This window comes from Nilaparvata lugens, chromosome 3 (assembly GCF_014356525.2).
Source record: "Nilaparvata lugens isolate BPH chromosome 3, ASM1435652v1, whole genome shotgun sequence".
NCBI lineage: Eukaryota > Metazoa > Arthropoda > Insecta > Hemiptera > Delphacidae > Nilaparvata > Nilaparvata lugens.
In genome coordinates this window covers 24,866,257-24,890,878 of record NC_052506.1, presented here as the reverse complement: position 1 = coordinate 24,890,878, position 24,622 = coordinate 24,866,257, and the positions used below count along the sequence as shown (strand labels likewise).

General features: G+C 36.0%; 1 protein-coding gene across 2 annotated transcripts; it reads right to left on the bottom strand.

The window, feature by feature from the left end:
• Window positions 1-1,668: 1,668 nt before the first annotated feature.
• On the bottom strand, window positions 1,669-24,534 carry LOC111049527 (Golgi pH regulator). Of its 2 annotated transcripts, none has more exons than XM_039423371.1 (9): window positions 24,320-24,534; window positions 23,343-23,506; window positions 22,320-22,426; window positions 20,442-20,667; window positions 10,619-10,797; window positions 8,266-8,447; window positions 7,268-7,453; window positions 5,253-5,318; window positions 1,669-1,920 (listed from the first exon to the last, which is right to left on the bottom strand). In XM_039423371.1, exons 1-9 carry the CDS (start codon window positions 24,356-24,358, stop codon window positions 1,720-1,722), a joined length of 1,350 nt encoding a protein of 449 aa, XP_039279305.1. In that variant the 5' UTR covers window positions 24,359-24,534; the 3' UTR covers window positions 1,669-1,719. The 2 variants fall into 2 exon arrangements, with proteins under 2 accessions (XP_039279305.1, XP_022191309.2); XM_022335617.2 differs by lacking the exon at window positions 1,669-1,920 and adding an exon at window positions 3,144-3,645.
• Between the last annotated feature and the right edge of the window lie 88 nt (window positions 24,535-24,622).

The following is a 24,622-nucleotide window of genomic DNA, read 5'->3' as shown; positions in this document are numbered from 1 at the left end:
TAAAATAATTTGCTATTATTTAGTAATGCAGGTTTCCGACAAGAGGCAGGCTGGCTCTAGGTATTCACTTTTCCTTTGTAGGGGTACAGGAATTATTGAAATGATATAAAATCATCAAGTACACTTTCATTATTTTATCAATGCACAATATAATTCATCAATAAAATAATAATAGGTACTTGATGATTTTAATTTCATTTCAGGCTTCAAGTAGCCTATATGTTCTTAGAATCGAATATTTCTCCCATCAGATACGACTATAAAATTCAATTTTTTGGTAACGGATACTCGTATTTATATGAAAATTTAAAAATAAAAGTCACAATATATCACTACATGTATAGTTCATGTTTTAATAGAATTTAGATTGATAAAAAATTAGTTCTAAAGTCTGTGCAAACCTCAGTTTGAAGCATTGCTCTGCAGTGCTGCCAGATTTCACAGAATCCAGAATGCCTGTGTGAGAGCCTAATTGTGTGAGAGAAAGAATGAAAAAGAGACCGTAGGCCTTTTTAATAGATTATAGAGCATATTATAGAGCAAAAAAACGGCAGATTTGTGCTCCTATTGTTATATTGGAATATTATTGACCATAAAGCCCCGTGCTGCAAAATAAGGTTTGCACGGACTAGACAAGTCAACACTGCATATTTATTGATTCACTTATGTATTTAATATATGTTTGAAAAGAAAGTATATATGTTAAACAATATTGGATATTTATTCAACTTACGAGTTTGGAACAATTCCATTTATCGAGTATTTCGTAGTAACGCATATAGTAACTATAACATTAATGATTCAGCCATTTTCCATTTGGACGTATTTCTGGGCAACTGTATGTTTACTATTGTTGAAATAGTATGTTATCTTGTGTTGTATATTATTGACTGTATCAAAAACTGGATCAAGAAAAATAACTTTTTTGAAAATCAACTCAATACATATTTATAAATAAATAATTACTTAAAATAATTTGCTATTATTTAGTAATGCAGGTTTCCGACAAGAGGCAGGCTGGCTCTAGGTATTCACTTTTTCTTTGTAGGGGTACAGGAATTATTGAAATGATATAAAATCATCAAGTACACTTTCATTATTTTATCAATGCACAATATAATTCATCAATAAAATAATAATAGGTACTTGATGATTTTAATTTCATTTCAGGCTTCAAGTAAAAAATTCAATTTTTTGGTAATGGATACTCGTATTTATATGAAAATTTAAAAATAAAAGTACACTTTATCAAATTTATTTCATTACTTTTAACATTCGACGTTTCGACATTTTCAAGTCTATTCTGAAACATGTAAGTAGGTAGCAAAATGAAGTTGAAAAAGGGTACGTTGTTTTTCAATTTTTACATACGACTATGGAAATCAGGTTGTAAAAGAATAACACTGTTTATTTACGGGTATTTTTTATTAAATAATTTAATAAATTTTGCCCTGCCGAAAAGTCGAGGGCATTAATTTTAAAACTATACATGATAAAAATAATAATCCATTCACAAGAAATGTTTTTAATCGTCATTCATACCGAAACTGTATTGATAAATCATTTATTGAAACATATTTAATAAATATTTTTGGATAAAATTAAAAACCTAATACAATAAGCCTTCATGGAAGGCAAAATAATACATCAATTCAGCATGTTCAGTAGGCTGTGTGTTACTTGAACATGCGAAATGCTTGAAATCTTCAATTGTCAGATTCAGCGTTTCTCAGCCTGTTTAGGCTGATGCGCTATGTATAGGAACACTAATGACGAAACGGCGCTTATGAAGAATATAAGGTCGAACCAGCGATGGTAGAAACCGAACTGCAGGTCTCCCAGAACGGCGGTAATGATAGACCGGTACTCCGGTGGCATGTTCATTCGCATCAATAGTACCGATGACACGAAATGCATACCCTGAAACCAACATAAATGCATACAATGAAAAGTGTAATAAAAATGTTAGAAGAAACACAATTTCTACTTGGTAAGGCATTTCATATTCCATTGAAATGCGTGCTCAGATAAAAGAACAATAGAGCACCGATTATCCGGAATAATTTATGCATGGCAGTGTCCGGATAAATGATAATTCGGATAATCAATTTTAACTCAATTCTACCCTAGTTCCTAAGTGTCTACGTAAATGGTCAAACCTTTGTGGTGTAGTAGGTTATATCTCTCATCGAATAGTATTTGGCAGAATATATGATGGCCTATTTTATAGGAGAAATACCTTCTATTTTGATAGAAGGTATAACAACATGTTTTAAGTTTTACAAATCAAAGATTTGACCATATGACTGTGCAATGAGCCCTCATTCAATCTATCAATAAATCAAAAAATAAAATTAAACGAAAAATAAAATGAAGTGAGTTTTTGCTAGGGATGAGCCTTAGGCTTGTGCGTGGGTATTGGGCCGGATGATAATGAGAGATGAGTGGACCTACAGTTATAGGTGGGTTCCGTTCAACTCATGAATCATATTCAGAGGTGTTTGCTCACGTGGTCACCCTTCCAAGGGAAGAAGCAGGCGCATGATTCGATCTTATCTGAACGATAGCTTACTCTTATTGAAATAGTATGTTATCTTGTGTTGTATATTATTGACTGTATCAAAAACTGGATCAAGAAAAATAACTTTTTTGAAAATCAACTCAATACATATTTATAAATAAATAATTACTTAAAATAATTTGCTATTATTTAGTAATGCAGGTTTCCGACAAGAGGCAGGCTGGCTCTAGGTATTCACTTTTTCTTTGTAGGGGTACAGGAATTATTGAAATGATATAAAATCATCAAGTACACTTTCATTATTTTATCAATGCACAATATAATTCATCAATAAAATAATAATAGGTACTTGATGATTTTAATTTCATTTCAGGCTTCAAGTAAAAAATTCAATTTTTTGGTAATGGATACTCGTATTTATATGAAAATTTAAAAATAAAAGTACACTTTATCAAATTTATTTCATTACTTTTAACATTCGACGTTTCGACATTTTCAAGTCTATTCTGAAACATGTAAGTAGGTAGCAAAATGAAGTTGAAAAAGGGTACGTTGTTTTTCAATTTTTACATACGACTATGGAAATCAGGTTGTAAAAGAATAACCACTGTTTATTTACGGGTATTTTTTATTAAATAATTTAATAAATTTTGCCCTGCCGAAAAGTCGAGGGCATTAATTTTAAAACTATACATGATAAAAATAATAATCCATTCACAAGAAATGTTTTTAATCGTCATTCATACCGGAAACTGTATTGATAAATCATTTATTGAAACATATTTAATAAATATTTTTGGATAAAATTAAAAACCTAATACAATAAGCCTTCATGGAAGGCAAAATAATACATCAATTCAGCATGTTCAGTAGGCTGTGTGTTACTTGAACATGCGAAATGCTTGAAATCTTCAATTGTCAGATTCAGCGTTTCTCAGCCTGTTTAGGCTGATGCGCTATGTATAGGAACACTAATGACGAAACGGCGCTTATGAAGAATATAAGGTCGAACCAGCGATGGTAGAAACCGAACTGCAGGTCTCCCAGAACGGCGGTAATGATAGACCGGTACTCGGTGGCATGTTCATTCGCATCAATAGTACCGATGACACGAAATGCATACCCTGAAACAAACATAAATGCATACAATGAAAAGTGTAATAAAAATGTTAGAAGAAACACAATTTCTACTTGGTAAGGCATTTCATATTCCATTGAAATGCGTGCTCAGATAAAAGAACAATAGAGCACCGATTATCCGGAATAATTTATGCATGGCAGTGTCCGGATAAATGATAATTCGGATAATCAATTTTAACTCAATTCTACCCTAGTTCCTAAGTGTCTACGTAAATGGTCAAACCTTTGTGGTGTAGTAGGTTATATCTCTCATCGAATAGTATTTGGCAGAATATATGATGGCCTATTTTATAGGAGAAATACCTTCTATTTTGATAGAAGGTATAACAACATGTTTTAAGTTTTACAAATCAAAGATTTGACCATATGACTGTGCAATGAGCCCTCATTCAATCTATCAATAAATCAAAAAATAAAATTAAACGAAAAATAAAATGAAGTGAGTTTTTGCTAGGGATGAGCCTTAGGCTTGTGCGTGGGTATTGGGCCGGATGATAATGAGAGATGAGTGGACCTACAGTTATAGGTGGGTTCCGTTCAACTCATGAATCATATTCAGAGGTGTTTGCTCACGTGGTCACCCTTCCAAGGGAAGAAGCAGGCGCATGATTCGATCTTATCTGAACGATAGCTTACTCTTATCTGAACGATAGCTTACTCTTATCTGAACGATAGCTTACTCTTATCTGAACGATAGCTTACTCTTATCTGAACGATAGCTTACTCTTATCTGAACGATAGCTTACTCTATCTGAACGATAGCTTACTCTTCTGAACGATAGCTTATCTTATCTGAACGATAGCTTACTCTTATCTGAACGATAGCTTACTCTTATCTGAACGATAGCTTACTCTTATCTGAACGATAGCTTACTCTTATCTGAACGATAGCTTACTCTTATCTGAACGATAGCTTACTCTTATCTAAACGATAGCTTACTCTTATCTGAACGATAGCTTACTCTTATCTGAACGATAGCTTACTCTTATCTAAACGATAGCTTACTCTTATCTGAACGATAGCTTACTCTTATCTGAACGACAGCTTACTCTTATCTGGACGATAGCTTACTCTTATCTGAACGATAGCTTACTCTTATCTGGACGATAGCTTACTCTTATCTGAACGATAGCTTACTCTTATCTGAACGATAGCTTACTCTTATCTAACGATAGCTTACTCTTCTGAACGACAGCTTGCTCTTATCTGAACGATACCTTACTCTTATCTGGACGATAGCTTACTCTTATCTGAACGACAGCTTACTCTTATCTGAACGATAGCTTACTCTTATCTGAACGATAGCTTACTCTTATCTGAACGATAGCTTACTCTTATCTGGACGATAGCTTACTCTTATCTGAACGACAGCTTACTCTTATCTGAACGATAGCTTACTCTTATCTGGACGATAGCTTACTCTTATCTGAACGACAGCTTACTCTTATCTGAACGATAGCTTACTCTTATCTGAACGATAGCTTACTCTTATCTGAACGATAGCTTACTCTTATCTGAACGATAGCTTATCAGCCCGGACACTGAGTCCAAGCACTGAAATGAATGGTCGATATATTACTATTTACTCACCATTATTTGAGCCAGTACTAACACGATTATGTTAGAGGATTTACTGCTTGATATCGCATAGAAAAACTGTAACAGAACATAAAAAAAATATTTGTTAATTTGAACATTGTACTGTGAAGTGGAATAGTATTTGCCAGTGAAAAATAAATAATATAATTAGATAAAATACATGATAATAAGAACAGGAGTGATGGATACATAAATAACAAAGTTGTAATATAGAGTATAAACACGTAGAGCAATAATTTATCATCATGTTAATAGTGGAATATTATTCTATTCAATTTTACGTTAGCCATCACTCTATGATTACTAGTAGTTCTGTGAACAGTAGACCTCACGCAGTTTTCTCATCCGCAAGTACCCGATTGAAACTATAGACCTTATGGAAATACAGCAATAGACTGGCTTCTCCACACATCTGTGTAATCACTTGTCAGCTGATTTATGATGAATAATCCTATAGTCTGATTTTACTCTAATATTGGCGTATGAAGGAGGCTCCTTTTTCCTTTTATATTATCCTTGAAATGCAAACTTTCCAAAACCCTTGTATATACGTCGACGCGCAATTAAAAAAGGAACATACCTGTCAAATTTCATGAAAATCTATTACCGCGTTTCGCCGTAAATGCGCAACATATAAACATTTAATCATAAGAGAAATGCCAAACCGTCGACTTGAATCTTAGACCTCACTTCGCTCGGTCAATTATAATTTGAATCAAGGAATGCTTGAGAAAATGTTTTAGTTTGAATAAAGTACAAAACACTCCTTGTTGACTGATGTTAGAGTATGATCACATTGAATGCGTATACGTGCAAATGCACGCGTAGTCATGCAAGACCAATCGTGCAGATGAGAAACAAAATGTGGAAAGAGCAATAGGAACACTCACACTGAACGCGTGCACTTGCTGGTTGCGTTCAGTGTGAGCAACTGTCTCTCAATGACCCTTTCAACATTTTGTTACTCGGCTCATGCATGATGTGACGTGCACTTGAACATACACGCATCTAATGTAATGATCAGTTAACCATGATTAATTAGTTAGATTGTTTCAACTGCCGAATTCGATTGGAGGAGCGTACTAAAGTTGGAATAAGATTGAAAACCTGTTGAGCTAATTGTACACAGTTCATTGTTTGCCAATTTACGTATTTAGGCCAAGATTTGAGATCTGATCAAGATGAGCGTTTAATACGTCAATCTTGTATCGAAATAGAGGGAATATGATAACAATACTGTGACTACTTTTATTTACGACCATGTTATAATGTGAGCATCACAATCAATAACATAGAAGGGGTGTTTTCGCAATGCATTTTCAATACTATACTATAATGTGAACATTATGTTACGGTTTCCAATGTTGGTGGCATCAACATTAAAACACAAACTAGCAGCAGGTTTCAATTTGTAAAGTTTTTAATAAATCAAGTATTCAATTTGGCAAGTTTTCAATTCGTCAAGTTTTCAGTATGTCAAGTATTCAATTCGTTAAGTTTTCAGTTTTTCTAGCTCTTATTTCGTCAAGTTACTAATTCATTAAGTTTTCAATACATAATTTATTTATCTATTCATTTGCGGATACAATTACAGATAATTTATTATGAATATGATAGGGAAAGAACAACAGGCTTGGCCCAAATTCTACTCACAAATTTTGATAGCATGACAAAAAAAGGTTATGTTTTTACTGTTGAAAGTTCAAGTCCAAATTTCGTTTTTACCTCAGTTTATCAGGTTTTCAATGTTCAGCTCGCTCACTTGTTTCACTGTATTCGTGTGTTGAAGACCCTTATTAAAACCTTTGGATAAACTACTATGACTGTGTTTCCGACTAGTTTGGTATGGCTTGGCTATTACTGTATTCATTGTACATATTGTCATCTATTGAATTAATCGTGATGTGTTTATCCTACTTATATTAATACTAAAAGAGAATAGGTTTTCAATTTTCATCAACGAATATCATGTTTGTTATGTGAGACTGAAGAGATTCGCAACGGACCTTGGTAAGAGTGAGCAGCAGACCCCTGATTGAGGTGATCACAATGCAACCGACAAGGAAGAACGACACGTGTTGCGACCAGAAGGCCACGTCGATGTTGAAGCCAATCCAATGAACGGCGATCTCCATGCCGCGGGTCACTGGGTCTATCTTACCCACCCGGTCGAACACTATGTTGAACGCTGACTGCAATCATAAAATAACTCAATTTTTATTTATTTATACATTCATAGATATAATATAATTCATGACTCATTATTAATGATTAGAAGAGGAAAAACAAGCTTGAAACCCAAAACTGTTCATTTTTCAAATATTGGACAAATAGTCCAAAAATAGGTCATGTTTCTGATTTATTAATTTCTGTCCAATTTTGAGTCCCAAATATATATTTAAACTTTTTCTTTCAAGTATTTCAATGAAGGGTCAATTGAGAGATTAATTACAAAGAATAATAATTTATTACTACAGTAGGGTCCACGTTATAATGGAAGCATTTGATTTGAACTATTGTAAGGAAATCAAAGTAATAGGGAATCAAACTTGGGGCAGTGTTCACACTGATAAGGTATTGCTTCTAATGGGTTCCACATTACAATAATTGCAGTATTTGATTAACATTGGTGTTGCTATTCTTGTCTATCATTCGGCAAAGCAGAAAGCGCTATACTTCTCTAACTCCGCAACATTGCCAGATCGTTTTTAAACAATGAACAAATATAATATAATTAGTTAACAAAACATTAATCTCAATTATGAAAAAGTAACATTAAAAATATAGTATAATTTTCTCGACGGATGAAATATAATTGACTATCTTAAACAAGAAAGAACAGTATTACATTTACATCAGATATGGTATTGGCTATCCTCTACAGAAGGCAATATCAAGGCAGAAAATCGGCAACGCTGTTCTCCTATCTTTCTCCATTGCCATTATAATGTGGACTTCACTATGGACAACATGACATTGAAGTCTGTTACATGGAAGTACTTACAATGAATATTTTCCAAATGCAATAGATACTGAAGAAGCATCCGAGCACATTGAAGTACTTTCCGCGCCAAGTACGCGCCCACTCCAATCGTTCGCGCATGGTTCGCGTGTCGTGTGCCTCCAGGAACAACTGCCTACTCAGCAATTCGAGCGCCGAGATTTCCTGCTTCAACTGCCAGATGTCTGAGCCAACATTTCAGTAGGAAAATTGCATTCTATGCATCACAAGGTATTATAGACTTTGCAAACCTTAGATTGTGCTTATGGCTTTTTTGACAGCGAGATCCTGTGAGGATGTTCTGCCTTGCCGCCACAATACCCAATGTCATATTAAATTAAAATGAAATTTATTCTCCTTTTGCAAAACAGAATATTTTACAAAGAATCTCTCTCTTAGAATTGAAGTGGCAGCAATTGTGTATAGGCGCTGCCAGTGTCATGAATCTTAGTTACATAAATTAAATACTATATAGTTGCTATTTTAAAAACTTGAGAAAAGTATTATACGGCCATTGCGGTACAAGTGTATATTCATGAGTGAACAATAATAAAACATGATTTAGAAAAACAAAAGCGCAGTGTTATTAAGTTTGATAATAATGAAATAATACTATATTGATCAAGTATGAGCTAAGGTAAAAAATTTAAATAACTAATTACAAAAAATTAGAAATTGGCCGAAACATACATACATTTTATTGTAGCTGAGTACTTATATCCTATAAGTAAACAAACACTTATATGTTACTAGCAGATAACCCGTGCTGTGCACTGGATAAAATTTTGTGTTGTAAAATACAATCTTCTTATGTCCAGGAAACATAGAATGATTATTTATTACTTTGTCAAAATTTCAGATATGCTTAATCAAACGTTGAAAATTCTCAGCAAAAAAAAAAAAATAATTCAGTTTCAACTTTTGATTCATTGGTCGCACGTGCTACCAATAACGCCACTGAATTACTTGGAGAAAGCTTTGCTTGGTTGTGCTTTTATCGTTGCGTAAACTTTGAATCAAAAATTGAATATATTTGTTTTATTTTCAAATCTAAATTAATTGATTAAAAAAAATGAAAATAGGCATAATTATAACTATCCATGGTAAATTCAGAACCATTATAATATTAGAGCTTCTTAATGTAAAATTGTAAGTTAATCAGTTTACAATCACGTACTTATATTTTAAGATAATTTCTTTCCTTATTTATGAGAAGAAGATAGAAGATAGACAGATTTTATTGTATGAATCAATAAAGAATAAAGATGATCACTCCAGCAGAGTAACACAAAGTATCACAGCATGATGTGAATTGAACTAATTACGGCCTTAGTGGGTGTCAATAGGGTTTTTGTACTACACAGAGATACAGAATAAGTATACAGAGGCATATACATTTGTATATTAATACTAGCTGGCCCGGCGAACTTCGTACCGCCAAATAGTTAATGCATCTCATGACAAACTTTAGCTGGATGCACACCTGAGGAGGCGCGATGCGGCATTTTGCATCCAGGTGCTTCTTGCTTATCGGTTTGAATGGAAGAACTCACACACACTGAATCGGGCATGGCGTGGAACGGTGTGATAAGATCAACACTTTGTATCACCAAGCTGCGCCTCCTCCGGTGTGCTTAGCTTAATCTGATGCACTATATTTTTATGAAAACTATCCAACAATCAGTATTTACATTTATATCTCAATATGGACTTCCTATGTGCTTAGTTAGTTGTGCAGCAGTTCGTATTTTTAGATATAGTTGAATGCAGCTTGCTGGGGAATTGAATGGTATATCTCCTTGCTGCTGATTTTCCCGTGCATATTCTAAATTTACAGCATTTCGAGTTCTACGACCCAAGTTTGGACGTCGTTCGTACCGCGGCATTGTTATTAGAATTAAAATTTTGTATATCAGTGGAAAAAAATAGAAAAGCAGGTCTACCGATGGCTGTTGGATGACGCAATGATTAGGTTACAAACAATGATTATAAACAGCTGATTTTTATTTCTGTGTGTGGCCAGCAAACAAATATTTTGCCTTAAGGATTACATATAAACTTTGAAGGACCGTAGGAAAGTACTGAAGTCAGATAATAAATTTAATAGGCCATAAACCTGCTCCTGGACATAACATACTCAACTAAAAAAATCATCAAATTCGGACTCATAAAAAAAATTATTGAATGTCAAAATTTGGGGCTCGATTTTTATTTATATAGATGCAGATATACTTTTAAAATACAGAGATAAATGAATAAATGAAGCAATATTTGCATGAAACAGGATAGTTACGAGTGAATTCAATCACGGACATGGTTTTTTGTGACAAATGAATTTTATTTTGCGAAAGGATACTTTCGGAAGAGCTGGTGTTGACAGCGACCGTTTTGAGCATGCCCCAAATGCCCTGTCCTCCCGCCCGGCTGTTGGCGGCCCGTTTTGCCAGGGCGATCCTCTTCTTCTTCACTATGATCATGTCCATCGTTTGCAGCAGACGCTTCTCAATCGACAGCACATCGGCTGATGTCACCGGCCTCAAATTCAAACAAAACAAATATGTTGAAGTTGAAAAGTCTATTCATCTGATATTATATTACAGGGTGAGCATAAATTATTGAACACATTTCATAGGTGAATAAAAAATAACGAATGGGTATTGATTCATAAAAGAGCCAATTTCGAATAGTTTTAGCTATAAAACATGACCTTTTCAAAACCCTTCTTCTTCTTAGTATGTTTTGAAACTTTTCATTTCTGGAATGGCACATTTGAGCATGCCCCAAATGCCCTGGGCCAAATGTAGGCCATCCTTCGCCGTATTCTTACTTCTTGGGCCAACCCAAGGTGTGATGTGGACCGTGCTGATGGATGGTGCTTTTATATGGTGTATCTAACTCTCTAACGGTGCCTGCAGGATACCAGGCGCCCTCCTGTAGTATTTAGCCGTGCCTGGACATGCGAAGCTCTGTCTGGGTTGACTCCACTTTCCTAGCTGTTCGTGGGAGCCACATGAACAAACCAAACCCCAAGGCAACTCCAGAAGTTACCTTGCCTTCAAACCCATCGGGATCCACCCCATCAGGGCAGGTGCCTCAGGAACACAGGAGGTTCTGTTGCACTCTTATATAGAGGCTATCAACATTGAGAAGGCGGCTACTAATCACGACATGGATGAAGTAAGCTCAATCACACCATCCCAACAGGAGAGGGAGGATGAGTTTCTCAGAAGTCCAGATAAGCAAGAATCTGCAGGTATTCCTGAGGATGCAATAGAGCAACTTGCATCCAGTTGCTCTTTGCAGGTGCAGTTTGCAGGTGGAGAGACAAAACCTCACCACTGCTCAAAGAAGGGCGGCCATCAGGCAAAACTTCTTGAGAGAGACGAGGCTTTTAACCATGCAAAGTTTCGGAGGGGCAAAAAGAAAAAACCAAGAGACCAGAGATGGGTAAGACTAGCTTCACACACGGTTTCATTAGGTTCAAATCGATTTCGGTTCTTAGCCGAAACGAATGCGACTTTCATACATTAGTCCGGGCCAATTTCTTCGTTAGGACTAGCATTATAAAGATCGTGGTGATGATAAGTCGAAATCACAGGCAAACACCTCGGAAACAAGATGGCCGCCAAAATTTTCAGGGTTTTGCTATAGCGCTTGTATTTTAATAACCGTTCAAGAAATTGAACCGTTTTTTCAGACGAAAATATTTTAAAAATCTTTCTTTACAATTTCTGTTTGATAAAATTTTCCTCTCAATACTTTTTTCTACATTTTTTTCAAATTTCATTCTATTATAACTTTTTTTGTGCAAGTGAAACAGAGAAAATTTGAATCTATGAAATTTGAAGCGTTTTATCAACTTTCGAACGATATGTCTTCATGTGCTTTACGTCAAAAAATGAGTTCTCCAGCGCCCTCCAAAGAAAACCCTGCATGATTTTTGGTGCATTTTTCCATACGCATGAGGTAACATGCTATGACTATAAAATACTTCAAGATAGAGACTTGCAAATGATCTCAATCTCTTCGTTACAAGCCGAATAAGAATATTGATGATGGAAACATCGAAAATATTCGACATCATAGAAAAATTAAAGATGGTGGTCATTATTGAAAGAAATTTTCATATAACTTGCTATTCAGTTACTGTAAGAGATATCGGGTTGGTTTCATTACCAAAGTGTTGAGAATTAAACAAACTATGATGTTCGAGAGAATCGTCTCATTTCGACCACTCTTTCATATTTTATTCAACCTCAAAAACTTTAAACATACATTAATGTTACCGGTACAGTGTTTTAGAATATTTCCAACGTTTAAAAATGACATCTGGTTGGAGGCTGTATGTCCCTTTTCCACGGCAGGAGCGTCATTGGAAAAAGAGAGAAAAGTACTGTTTGCAGCGGAAAACACGCTTTTTCCATTAAATGCCAATCCCAACAATTAGAAAACTGTGTAACTCATGACTCCTTGAAGGTACAGACTTGGGAATGGTATCAATCTCTTTGTAATTATATGTAGAAACAGATTAACCATGATGGCTATCTCAATAATGTTTGTCATCATAAAAAACAAGATGGCGGCAAATATATGTCAATTTTCAAGAAATCGTCTGTAATTCTAATAATGTCGAGGATATCGGATCAATTCAGCCAATATAACTTCAAACTCTTGGAAACTTTTCTATTTTTCCGATGACGCTCCAGCCGTGGAATATGTGAAGACGTGGAATACTTACAGCCTCCAACCAGATGTCATTTTAAAACTTTGGAAACATTCTAAAACACTGTACCAATAACATTAGTGTATGTCTACTGCGAATACATTTACAGGGTGGAAAGTGAAATATTGGCCCCGAAAAATGTATGTTTCAAGTTTTTAAAGTTGAATAAAACATGAAAAGAGTGGTCGAAATGAGACGAATCTCTCAAACATCGTAGTTTGGTTTATTCTTAGATTTAAATTGTCTCTGTATCTCCTGCACAAAAGAGTTATAATGGAATGAAATTTGAAAAACGTTTTTTGGGCTTTTGAAGGTTATAACTAAAAAATAAAGCGTTTTAGAGGAAAATTTTATGAAACAAAATTTGTAGAGAAAGATGTTTAAAATATTTTCGTCTAAAAAACGGTTGAATATCTTGAACGGTTATTAAAATACAAGCGATACAGCAAAACACTGAAATTTATGGCGGCCATCTTGTTTTCGACGTGTTTGATTCAACTTATCATCACCACGATCCTTATAATGCTAGACCTAACGAAGAAATTGAGACATCTTCCATGGCTTTCTCCCAAAAAGGACCACGGAGTGCTTTAGGCCAACCGCAAAGTAGACCCACGTTAATACACGAAAAGCAACCCACGCCATGTTTTGTAAACCGTTGCTATGCTTTTCTAGACATCATGCAATGAATAATCCACTTGTCAGCTGATTGATTATGAATATTCTATAGCAATGGTTAACAAAACATCGCACGGCGTGTGAAACCATTGCTAATGAATTACTATTAAATTTTGTAAAACTTTAAAGTGAAAAAACACTCACATTCTTTGATGTGGCGATTATTGCAATATTGCAATACCAGCACGAAACGGACGTCGCCACATCAAAGACTGTGAGTGTTTTTTCACTTTAAAGTTTTACAAAATTTAATAGTAATAATAATAGTGAAAACAAGATGAATAACCAGTAACAGCTAATGAATTGTTCATAATCAATCAGCTGACAAGTGGATCATTCATTACATGTATTATTATCATTACATAGATGTCTGAAGAAGCCTAGCAATGGTTTACAAAACATCCTACGGCGTGGGTTGCTTTTCGTGGATTTTCTCCTGCATTTTCGCCCAGACTACACATCAGGTTTTAATTCGTATGGTTCACATTAGTTTTTATATTTTCTTCTCAAACACAGCTGTGTTTGGTTTTTACAATTCATGCTGGTGCTCATACTATCTGGTATTCATTAACATAAGCACATACTTCAGTAGCACCTCGCATAGTAAATATGAGCCCCTCGATGGAGAGGGAACAAGTTATCACCATGTGGATTCTTCATAGAAGAATAAAACAGTGAAAGAGGCGAATACATTGAGCTCACCCCCTCATCGCTTCAAGGCTGAAATTTGGAGCATTCTATACTATTTTCCCCAAGCTGAGAGAGCAAGAAAATAAATTTTTCAATTACTTCAGGATGTATAAAAAATCATTCGATGAATTACACATGAAGTTGAAGGACTGTCTTCAACGCCAAAATACCTTCTTGAGGGAATGTATTCAACCAATTCAGATGTTGGCTGTTACTTTGAGGTGGGTCAATAAAATCAACACATTTTTTCAAGAACATGTTATTTTATTTAGATCATAATTATTGGTGAAAAGAAATAATGAAATAACACAAGTTCACAAACAATATGTGAAAAATATATTGAATTATTAAATTATGTGTAATAGGGGAGAAGTGGGAGGCTTGAGTCATTTTTATTTATGCCATAAATATTGTTCTTTATTTTTTTAGTTAGCCTTTTGTGTTTTCATCTTATCATAAGTTTCTTCATCTACTGTCCAAACATCCAGAGCTCACCTTATTTTCATCCATTTCAACTTCATGTTCTTCAACAGCTTGTCCGTCTAAGTGGAAGTTAGGCTCTATCTCATGAGACAAACCACTGAAGCATCAACATCTTTCGATCCCTAATGTTCCTTCTTTCAAACGGAACCATTCTGTTTGATTTCCATTTCTTTCTCGGAAACCCTATGACAGTAATATCAGCACCCTTTGCTCTGCCCTTCCGTTTTATTATTTTTGCATGACAGGTAAAACAGGGTTTTCACCTGTTGAAAGATTTTTTAGTGGCATGTCTAGTCCCTCATTGACGTCACCCACCACTAGGAATTTCCATTGATGTGTTATTGTGCTGTACATTAAAACTTCCAATGTCAACTACTTACTGTACTTTCTTGACGAATGTTGTTTTCCACAAACACATTATTATCATAACTGATTTCGATTGTTTGTCCGGTATTTATTGACTTCTTCTTGACACATGATTTTCCAACAGGCAAAGCATAATCGTGGTCCAAAATGTGTGCATTTCTTATCAAGGATAAGTCCTCTAGATTTTCCTGATGGACTTCTTCAGGTCAATTCATTTTTTTCTCCATCAACAAAAATAAATAGATAAGTTTATATATTTCTTATTAGTATGATTCTCTAAGATAAATAGTGGTACAGTCCCACATACGTCTGCAACAATATAATAAATAAAGAACTGGTTTATACATACATGTTAAGGGATAGGAAATACACGGATATGAAGATCACAAAGGATGGTGAAAGGCCTACCTATTCTAATTTTTGTTGATCAAATAATTATAATTAAATCACATTTATTCAATTTGTGATGCAATGTTTATGTAAGAAGTAAGCCTGATCAAAAGGCCGGTTCGCCCTTCTTAGGTACAAATATTGTGTACGCCTCCACCAACTGTACTGGCGCTGCCTGCAGGAACAAGAGGATGTTAAACAGAGCCGCCTTAACAACTGCCGGACAGGCTGCCCACATATTCTGTCCGGTCCTGCTGCTGATGTTGCAGGCACCACACTCGCCCGGATCTCCATCGCCGTCATGGGCCACAAATTGGGGCGAGTAGGAGCAACCTGGGAGACGTCCACCTCACAGGACTGATTGGTGAACATGGGCTCCCAGAAGCTACACATTGAATAAATATCCTACTGCAACTTAGGTCTACGCACAGGTTTTACCTTGTAGGCTACTCCTTAAACATAGATGGACATAAAAAAATATACTGCAGTTTTGATATCATTTTATATATATTTAATAGTATTTTTCATGTATTATTTTTAGATGTTATAATATTATATTATTATAAAAATTGTGTATGTTTTTTGAGAAATAAATTTGAAATTTGAATTTGAAATCTCCTTTGACAAAAACGATGTCTTCAGAGCCTCGGCTGGCAGGACAGCCACGCACATTATCTCCTCACCGGACAACAGCTCCTTGACTGTCCTGGAGCGTGCCTTCTTCCATGCCTCCTGGACGGCTGCGAAATATGCAGCATGCCTGGAGGCCCTTGTTGTCCGCTTTCGTTTTTGGCCCCAGATGATGGTTGGGGTCGATTGCGCCCCGTGGTCGCTATGGTAGCACGCGCCAGCTCTGGCATCACAGCATCCGCCCATTGCATAGCAGTGAGAATGCCTCATCGTTGTTTCTGATGAGAAGCTCAAATATAGAGCAAGCCAGGATAGGTGCACCCCAGACCTCCATCTGCTCGAGCTCAAAAATCTGGGCGTTGAGTTTCTGGAGGATGGCAGTGCGAATGTCTTCTGCATTCAGGAGCGGATACTGTACCGGGCGGATGTGGTGTTGAGCAAGCGGCTCAGCCAACTCTGGGAACTTACGCTCCGTTGGCCGTTGCCACACAGGATGAGGAGGGTGATGAGGGACAGGAAGGGGAGGGAATTCGTCAAATCCGGTATCAATGGTTTCAACTGAAAGGGTCCAGGGAACCGAAGTATGGTCATTGTTCGGGAGTTGCTGTGCTGGATGGGACACAGGAATGTCCCCCACAGCAATGGTGTCTAATCCGGGAAGTGGATGAACGTCTAGGAGGGCAGCAAACTGTTCCTCCTCAGGCGCTATCTCCAGGTCAGGGCCAATGGCTGGGCCAGCATCCGCTGACGTCACGCCGTCGCTGGCAGCAAGTGGAGCGCTGACAACGCAAGGAGATACCACAATTGCAATATCCTGCACTGGTTCATGCGATGCAGGGGGCACTGTGGCAGGTGTTGCAGCCACAGTTGCCTTTGGCCTTCCTACGCGACGACGGTGAGCAGCGGGTGCTGGTCCAGCCGCAAGTGCCGCACGACGAGCGGCCTGCGCGGTAAGCAGCTTTACACGACCAGGTGATGGAGCGGGTCCAGGCTGCAAAAAATCCTGGACTGCCATCTTATAGTCGGTCTTCTGCCGCAACTTCTTGATGGCGTCCTGTGTACGCTTCTTTCCATCAGAAGGCTCGTAGAAGAGGGTGTAATTCATGATTCGGAGACAATCGGTCCTTACACCCCCTCTGATGTCAAGAATGATTGCGGCCTCTCTTGATGCGAAGGCCGACATCTCCTCGCTCGACCACCTGGCGTGTGTACGATCAATGCTGATCGCCGCGTTTGCTTCAGATGGGTGTGTTCATTTGAAATGCACACCCAGCCCAATCGACGTGGAGAAGCCCCTGTCACAGATGGAACAGACATGGGGTCTCCCAACAACTACAGGCGGTGTTGTGGCAGGCAATGTGCCTCACAGTCTTAGCGGCACAGCATTGTGATGGTTGGTGGTTGGCGTCCGAACCCCGGGAGATTCCCAGGCACCGACCGGTGGCCCACCAGCCTCTCGACTGGCAGATCCCTTTTTCTTATCTGAATTTGGGCCAACCGTATTGCAGGTAGAGGGGCTGGCAACCCCAGTACCCACATAATTTTGAGTACTTCTTCGTCTGACCCCTACCCTTCGAACTGTCTGGCATGGGAGGCCCTTCTGCTACAAAAAGGCCATAAATGGAACTCACGTAGGTCACGAGTTTGTGGGTGGAGAGACCAAACCTCACTACTGCTCAAAGGAGAGCGCCCATTCAGGCAAGACTTCTTGGGAGAATTGAGGCTTTTGACCCTGCAAATTTTCGGAGGGACAAAAAGATAAAACCAAAAGACCAGAGATGGGTGAAACTCCAGGCACAAAACTCTGGGACAAGAGGCTGACTCAGCGGGAGGACCTACAAAAAAGTCCAGAAGTGGAGCTCACTTGGGTCACGAGGAACAATCAGTCTGAAGAGACTCTCAAGCAAATCACACTCGATTGCGAGAGACTAGTGGCAAGAAGAAGGGCTCTGTTTGGCTGCAAGCAAACAGGTGGTGAATAAAATGTTAGTATAGGGAAAAACTCCTGGATCTTGTAAGGACATAGGTATTGATTATTAATATTAAACGAAAATCCAAATTAAATGCTGCAATTCACACCGAAGACTTCTGCTACTGCAAATATTGACAACAGGGTAAACAGCTAGATGGAAATTCGATGAGCGCTAATATTCAAAAATTATTATTTGCCCGGGTTGACAAAGCTGTTTACCCTGTTGTCAATATTTGCAGTAGCAGAAGTCTTCGGGGTGAATTGCAGCATTTAATTTGGATTTTAGTTTAATAATGATAATAATAAATTCATTAGCATTTAAATAATTGCAATATCTCAGTAATTTCCATCTGTAAATAGGTATTGGTTTGCCAACTAACGTACTTGGGACACACAATAAGGTACGGTTGACGTGGGGGGTTCTTTGAACTTTTAGATCCTTGAATCCGTCCCTTCAAACATAACATAACACACGACAAGTTTGACAAATTTCTACGTGAGCATTTTTTTTGTTGCACATAAAATATCAAGACTATATTCAATTTCTCGTCGATACATTATCAATTAGGAGTGATGTCCTGAATTACGGCTTCAATTCTTCTTTTTAGTTCATCTATATCACATAACTTCCTTGCATACAACTTATTTTTCACGGTCATACTCTAAACGAAAATGTCTTTCAAAGGTAATAACCGATTATCTGATTTTGTGAAACCACAGTACGCACATAGCTTTCTCCTGATGCTCCATTGAGTCGACTATGTTTCTATGAAGGTCATCTCAAATTATAGAAGCTACACCAATGTTTGCCACAAAAATAGGAGCGCTACTACTATTTGTTATTTTAATTCACCTATGAAATGTGTTCAATAATTTATGCTCACTCTGTTTAATAATTAATATAATATTATTGTAGATAGTGATATTCACTTTAAACTGTCAGCACTGAACGTGGAACCATTGATAGATATTATTAATGAATAGTTCTGACAGTTGAACGTGAATCTAACACTAGTTTATCACAATTTTCCGGAATTTTAATAAGCTCTAATTCATTAATATTAATATATTATTAACCCTCTACCTTACCCTATTGTAAGTGTATGCTAATTTATTTCCATTTTTTTCGTACAAAATTGGTAGCTCTACTCAACCGGTATATGCATGTGCGAGTTGATAATCACAAAAATCCTGGATGAATTCCTGTCATCTTATGAACAGAATGTCTTTCGCCATAGAAAAAATATGGTCGAATAATAATCAAGGTTTTATGGCCTCCAAGATCACCAGACCTCAAATCCTCTGATTACTTTTAGTGGTGCTACATCAAGTCCGAGGCATTCGGAAACAATACTCACAATATTCAAAAAATTGAAGCCGATATTACATACTTATCACAAAAGTTTGCAGTGCTACTCTCAAAAAGGTTTCTACTAATGCTAATATGATAATTATATGATAATATAATAAGTCAGAGTGTGTATACCCGTGAAGGTATACACATTTTATACATATTTTTACCATATTCTATAATAATCTTTAATAACTAAGAACATTGAGTCCAGAATATTGAATTTCTTTTGTATATAACAACTATACATTTTCATTACAACTAAATTAACGTCTTATAAATTAAATTCAAAATTGGGCAACAGGACTAAAACATCACCCTATATTTTTAAGACTACCCTCTACTTCTTCATCTACCTCTACTTCTGCGTAACTTCCTTCTATCCCCTAAAAGGGTAACCGTATAGTGAGCATGTAGAGGGAGGTGACTGTGGTCACCTCAATATCGTGGACTTACAAGAAAAAAGTCCAATTTTTCCAAACTTTGATTCTGTATTAGTTTTCAATTAATTCTATAAACTATGAATGTTAAATAATTAATTATCAAACAAATGAAGAACATATAATTTCTTGCAGTATAAAATTATTTTGTGAAAAATCACTATAAGGAAATTATGATTGATGTTAGAAATTAGAAATTGATTTCCTGAAAAATTTACTTTTATGGACTTGGTGGTTTTTCCTTGTATGCCTATGATATGAAACACATGTTGAGTTATGGGCGCCCTCATGGTGAGGAGGTCGAGGTAGAGGTTTACCGCGCGGTATTTACTAATACTGCAATTAGTAGGGGATCTAGATCTAGCTCGAAATCACGAAAAATAACTATTATTAATTCCTAAATGAATGTAACGAGGTGACGAATTATTAGAAAAGTAATACAGCCTACCAGTCTACCTCATGAAGTAAGCCATGGACGTGTAGGGGTAATTGACGGCACCGAAGCCGGAAAGGAGCGCCATGACAGTGACCCCGATGACCCCCACTCGGCTGATGCCCTGCTCGATCGACAGAATGCCCTGCTTCGGACTCAGAATCGGGAACGGGTCACCCAGCTTCCAGAAAAGGTAGATGTAGATCAGCCACACAACCACCGACAACGGTCGCAGCAGCTTCTCTTTCACTATACATCACACCAAAATAGACGAAATTAAATTTATTCCACATAGAAAAATTGGATAAGAAAGAAACTTATTAGAAATAAGATATATCTCCTTGAATATACAGCACAAACAAACTTGAAAAGAATTAAATTTATTTCCCAAAAAGTACAACGCAAAGAAACTAGAATAAGAGAAAAAACTTGAACAACGAATTGTCTGAAAATGATCATGATTGCAGTAAATTGATGCGAGTTAGCATGTCTTGTTCTGAATACTGTTATATTTTAACCAAATGAATGAGTAGGCTATATATAAAAAATAAATACATATACATAACTGTTCAAGCCTCACAGGATAAGCCTCTGGATGTTATTATTTTGTTTATTTACATTGTATTTATTGATTATTGTGCCAGCACTATTGATTATTCATCTATTATGCTTTATACTTTATATTTTGAATAAGATTATCATCTTATTCAAAACAAGAATAAGATGGACAAACTAAGTCCATAAGTTTAGGACTAGTTAAAGTTCTAACTGTTAAAGTCCTACTAGTTCTTTTAGTTAAGTCTATACTTTCAATAGATTATCATCTATTATGCTTTATATTTTATTTTGAATAAGATTTGATGTTGATACAGTGGTCACGCATATACATTTAAGTGTTTTTGTAAACATTGAAAATAAAATTTTATTTGAATAAAAAAATGGGGTGAGAAAGAGACTACTTGTTGAAAATGGACCTCCATGAAAATATAGCACAAACAATTGAAAGAATACACTTGAAGGAAAATGTAATTTATTTACCAAAATAACACTACAATAAAAACAGACTTACATAAAATGATATTCTGTACTAAAAAATATAAACCGATAGTAAAAAAAACACTGGAACGAATAACCATAGTCCGTAAAAACCATAGTTTGTTGCATGGGGCTTTAAATGGAAATGCTATTCTTACGAGAAAATATTGCCGTATTCCTGTAAATTCTATCAAAATGACCTAAGCTTTCTTATTTGCTTTTTCTCTCAGGCATTCACTTTCTTGCTTCAGTGAGATACGGCAACACTGTACTCCTTAAGCACAATGTGCAATCTAAGGTTTGCACAGACTATAAAAAAGATACATATTTTCCAAAAAGCCCAGCACAAAAGCGCTACAATGAAAATGAACTTGAATGAAATGAAAGCAAAAATGTACCAGAACACTAGCGAGAATACACAGAAATAAAAAAACTAAATGTATCTCAAAAACACACACAGCACTAGATTCGAAATCTTTACAAGAATAGACTCTTGTATAAAATGAGATTTATCACCTAAAAAAGTGTAATTGAAAGCTCCGCAATATTTTACCTCTCAAGTCAATATATCACACTCAACTAAGACCAGTTATCTCCTTCTTCTTCTTTGGCTGTGCCTTATCCCATTCAAATGGGGTCGGAATTCCTTTCTCTTAGTCTGCCTCTCCACAAAGCCCTATCCAATGCTTCCTCTCTCCTCCAACCACTCTCCCGCAAGTCAGCCGCTATTCTATCTCCGCCCACCTCATCATAGGTCTACCTCGTCCTCTCAAACCATCCAAAACCAAATCCTGCACTCAACTAAGACCAGTTAAAATAATACAATATTGAAAAATACGTCTGAATGAGACACAAAAAGAGCTTACCATAAGATATGTTGCTGAGGATGGAGTAGCCGATATAGAAAGGAATGATGACAATAAGCATGATGAGGATAGCATACAGAAAAATATTCCAATACCAATACCTGGAACTGAACAACAATAACAATTATATTAGGGTACTCAAACATGAAGACATATTCATAAAAATATGAAACTTGAGATTCGATCATTTCAGATGTAGAATTATATTATTCCGTTGCCCGATTGAGTAATCCGAAGTCCTAGAATTACCTTCTCTTCACCAATACCAGCAAGGCCGGATGGGTTGCGTCAAGAGATTATTTAGTACTCTTCACATTTCAACAATCGAGATGTCAGCATGGGTTAAACAAAGCCTACCAAGTCGTCCAGAAAATAGTCTTGAGTTGAATTGATGGTGGCTGCTGTGTTCAACCTTTTCAAATCTTCTAGCAGTTCATTGAAGATCCGCAAGGCCAATGCAGGGAATGCATCACGTGTCTTTGACAAACGACAGTGCGGCACATTAATAGGACCTCAATAATAACATATGAAATACTGTTTCTAAAAACTCTGTATTGAAAGGGTAACTAATTTACTGTACTCTATGTAACGCAATTATAAATTCGTAGAAGTAGCAAATTATTATAATTTTGTTGGTGGGTCTCTCATGAGGAACTTGAATAATCAAATAACAAATAATATAGGAAACATTAAGACGGTGACCCAATCTCCAACTTCAAAATATTTGGAGTACAGAGTAACTTGGACCCGGTTGCACAGAAGCCGGTTAAATTTTAATCGTGATCAATTTCTCAGAGAAGATCTTTTTGAAAAGATGGCTTCTCTGATTGGTTCTTCTGAAATTTATCAGGATTAAAATTCAACCTGCTTTTGTGCAACCGGCACTTGAACTTTGATTTATTTATACCACCAATTGTTTTCTGGAATCTAGAAGGTACACGTTATTGTAATCTGTCAAGTCTAGTAGGCTACAAGGTGTCAGGATTTCGGTAATAGTTCAGAAAAATATTGAAGTATACTAACCTGGATTCGAATACACCGATTATCTCAAAAATGATCAATTCAAACAATGTGCATGAAAGTGAAAATGTGACTGAGAATATCAATTGAACGAATCGATTGTGCACTTCATAGTCACGAAACAGCTGCTTAACGAAGAAAACCCAGCCACCCATGAAGAAAAAGACCTGAAATTCATAGATTTTTAATAAATATAGACATCTTATAAATTCAGAGATTTCGAAGAATTTTTATTAAGTTACTTGAAAAGTCCAACTTTGAATTATGTATTTGCTTGAAATTTAGATGTACCGGTACAAGAGAATCTTGTCAGTAGCTAATTACATTCGGTTTAAGACTTGACTTTGCATTTGGCACTTACTTAGATGTTAAGACCCATATATTTGACAGATCTTTATCAAAGAATTGATTTCCTATTAGATCCGTGTTGAGACAATGAAATATTTGATAACCATGAACGAATGATCCAAGAACCATGATCTTGATAAGTAATGATCTAGTAGAATAATTATTTTTGTGACTAGTTCTAAGTATAAGGGGTCCTTAAAGCTGTTACAAAGTAGGCTGGATAAACTACTATTAGATAAAACCGGTAATGTCAACCTAATGTACGGGAATCTGCCATCATTGTTGGCAATCCCAAGAATTAAAAACTTAATCATATTAATTAGCTATGAGGATTAAGAAATATAAATTTGAATTCTCAGGATACTCTTGAACTACTCTTGATAAATCATCACATAGCACTGTTATTAAACTAGTGTTATTTTTTAGGGTTATGTCTTTCACTAGAGCTTTAATTTATTTTTCAAGTACCATATTTAATAAATAAATAATAAAAACTTTGATAATTGATGATTCAACTATAATAATCAATAAAAATAATCTATTAAACTTGAATAAAAGCTGTATAAATATAAAAAAAAAGTTAAATATCAATTTATTTAGGTTAACTGTAAATCAATCAAAAGTTATCATACCTGAGTAACAAGAATAACCAACACCTCCTCAAACCCCATTTCTTTTTAAACGTATTTTGAAAATTATGTCTGGAAACAAAACACTTTCAAACTCCATAAAATGTTATAATTTGTCAACGTAGCATAATGATCAAAATTTGTAGAAATCATAACGTCTGAACTGAATTCTGCAGAGTGCAGATGCACTGATGCAGCCGATTGCAGATTTGACTTGACAAAAAGACAGATGCCGCTCTCATCATCAAGTCATATTACCAACTGTTGACTATTAAAAGTACACCCTTCGTATATAAAATATTATAA

Coding starts and splice junctions, on each gene's coding strand:
- LOC111049527 (XM_039423371.1), bottom strand. CDS start 24,358: ATGGGGTTTGAGGAGGTGTTGGTTATTCTTGTTACTCAG. Junction 20,668..22,319: donor CCTCAGCAACATATCTTATG/GTAAGCTCTTTT, acceptor TGTGATGTATAG/TGAAAGAGAAGCTGCTGCGA. Junction 5,319..7,267: donor TGCTGCTCACTCTTACCAAG/GTCCGTTGCGAA, acceptor GTTCTGTTACAG/TTTTTCTATGCGATATCAAG.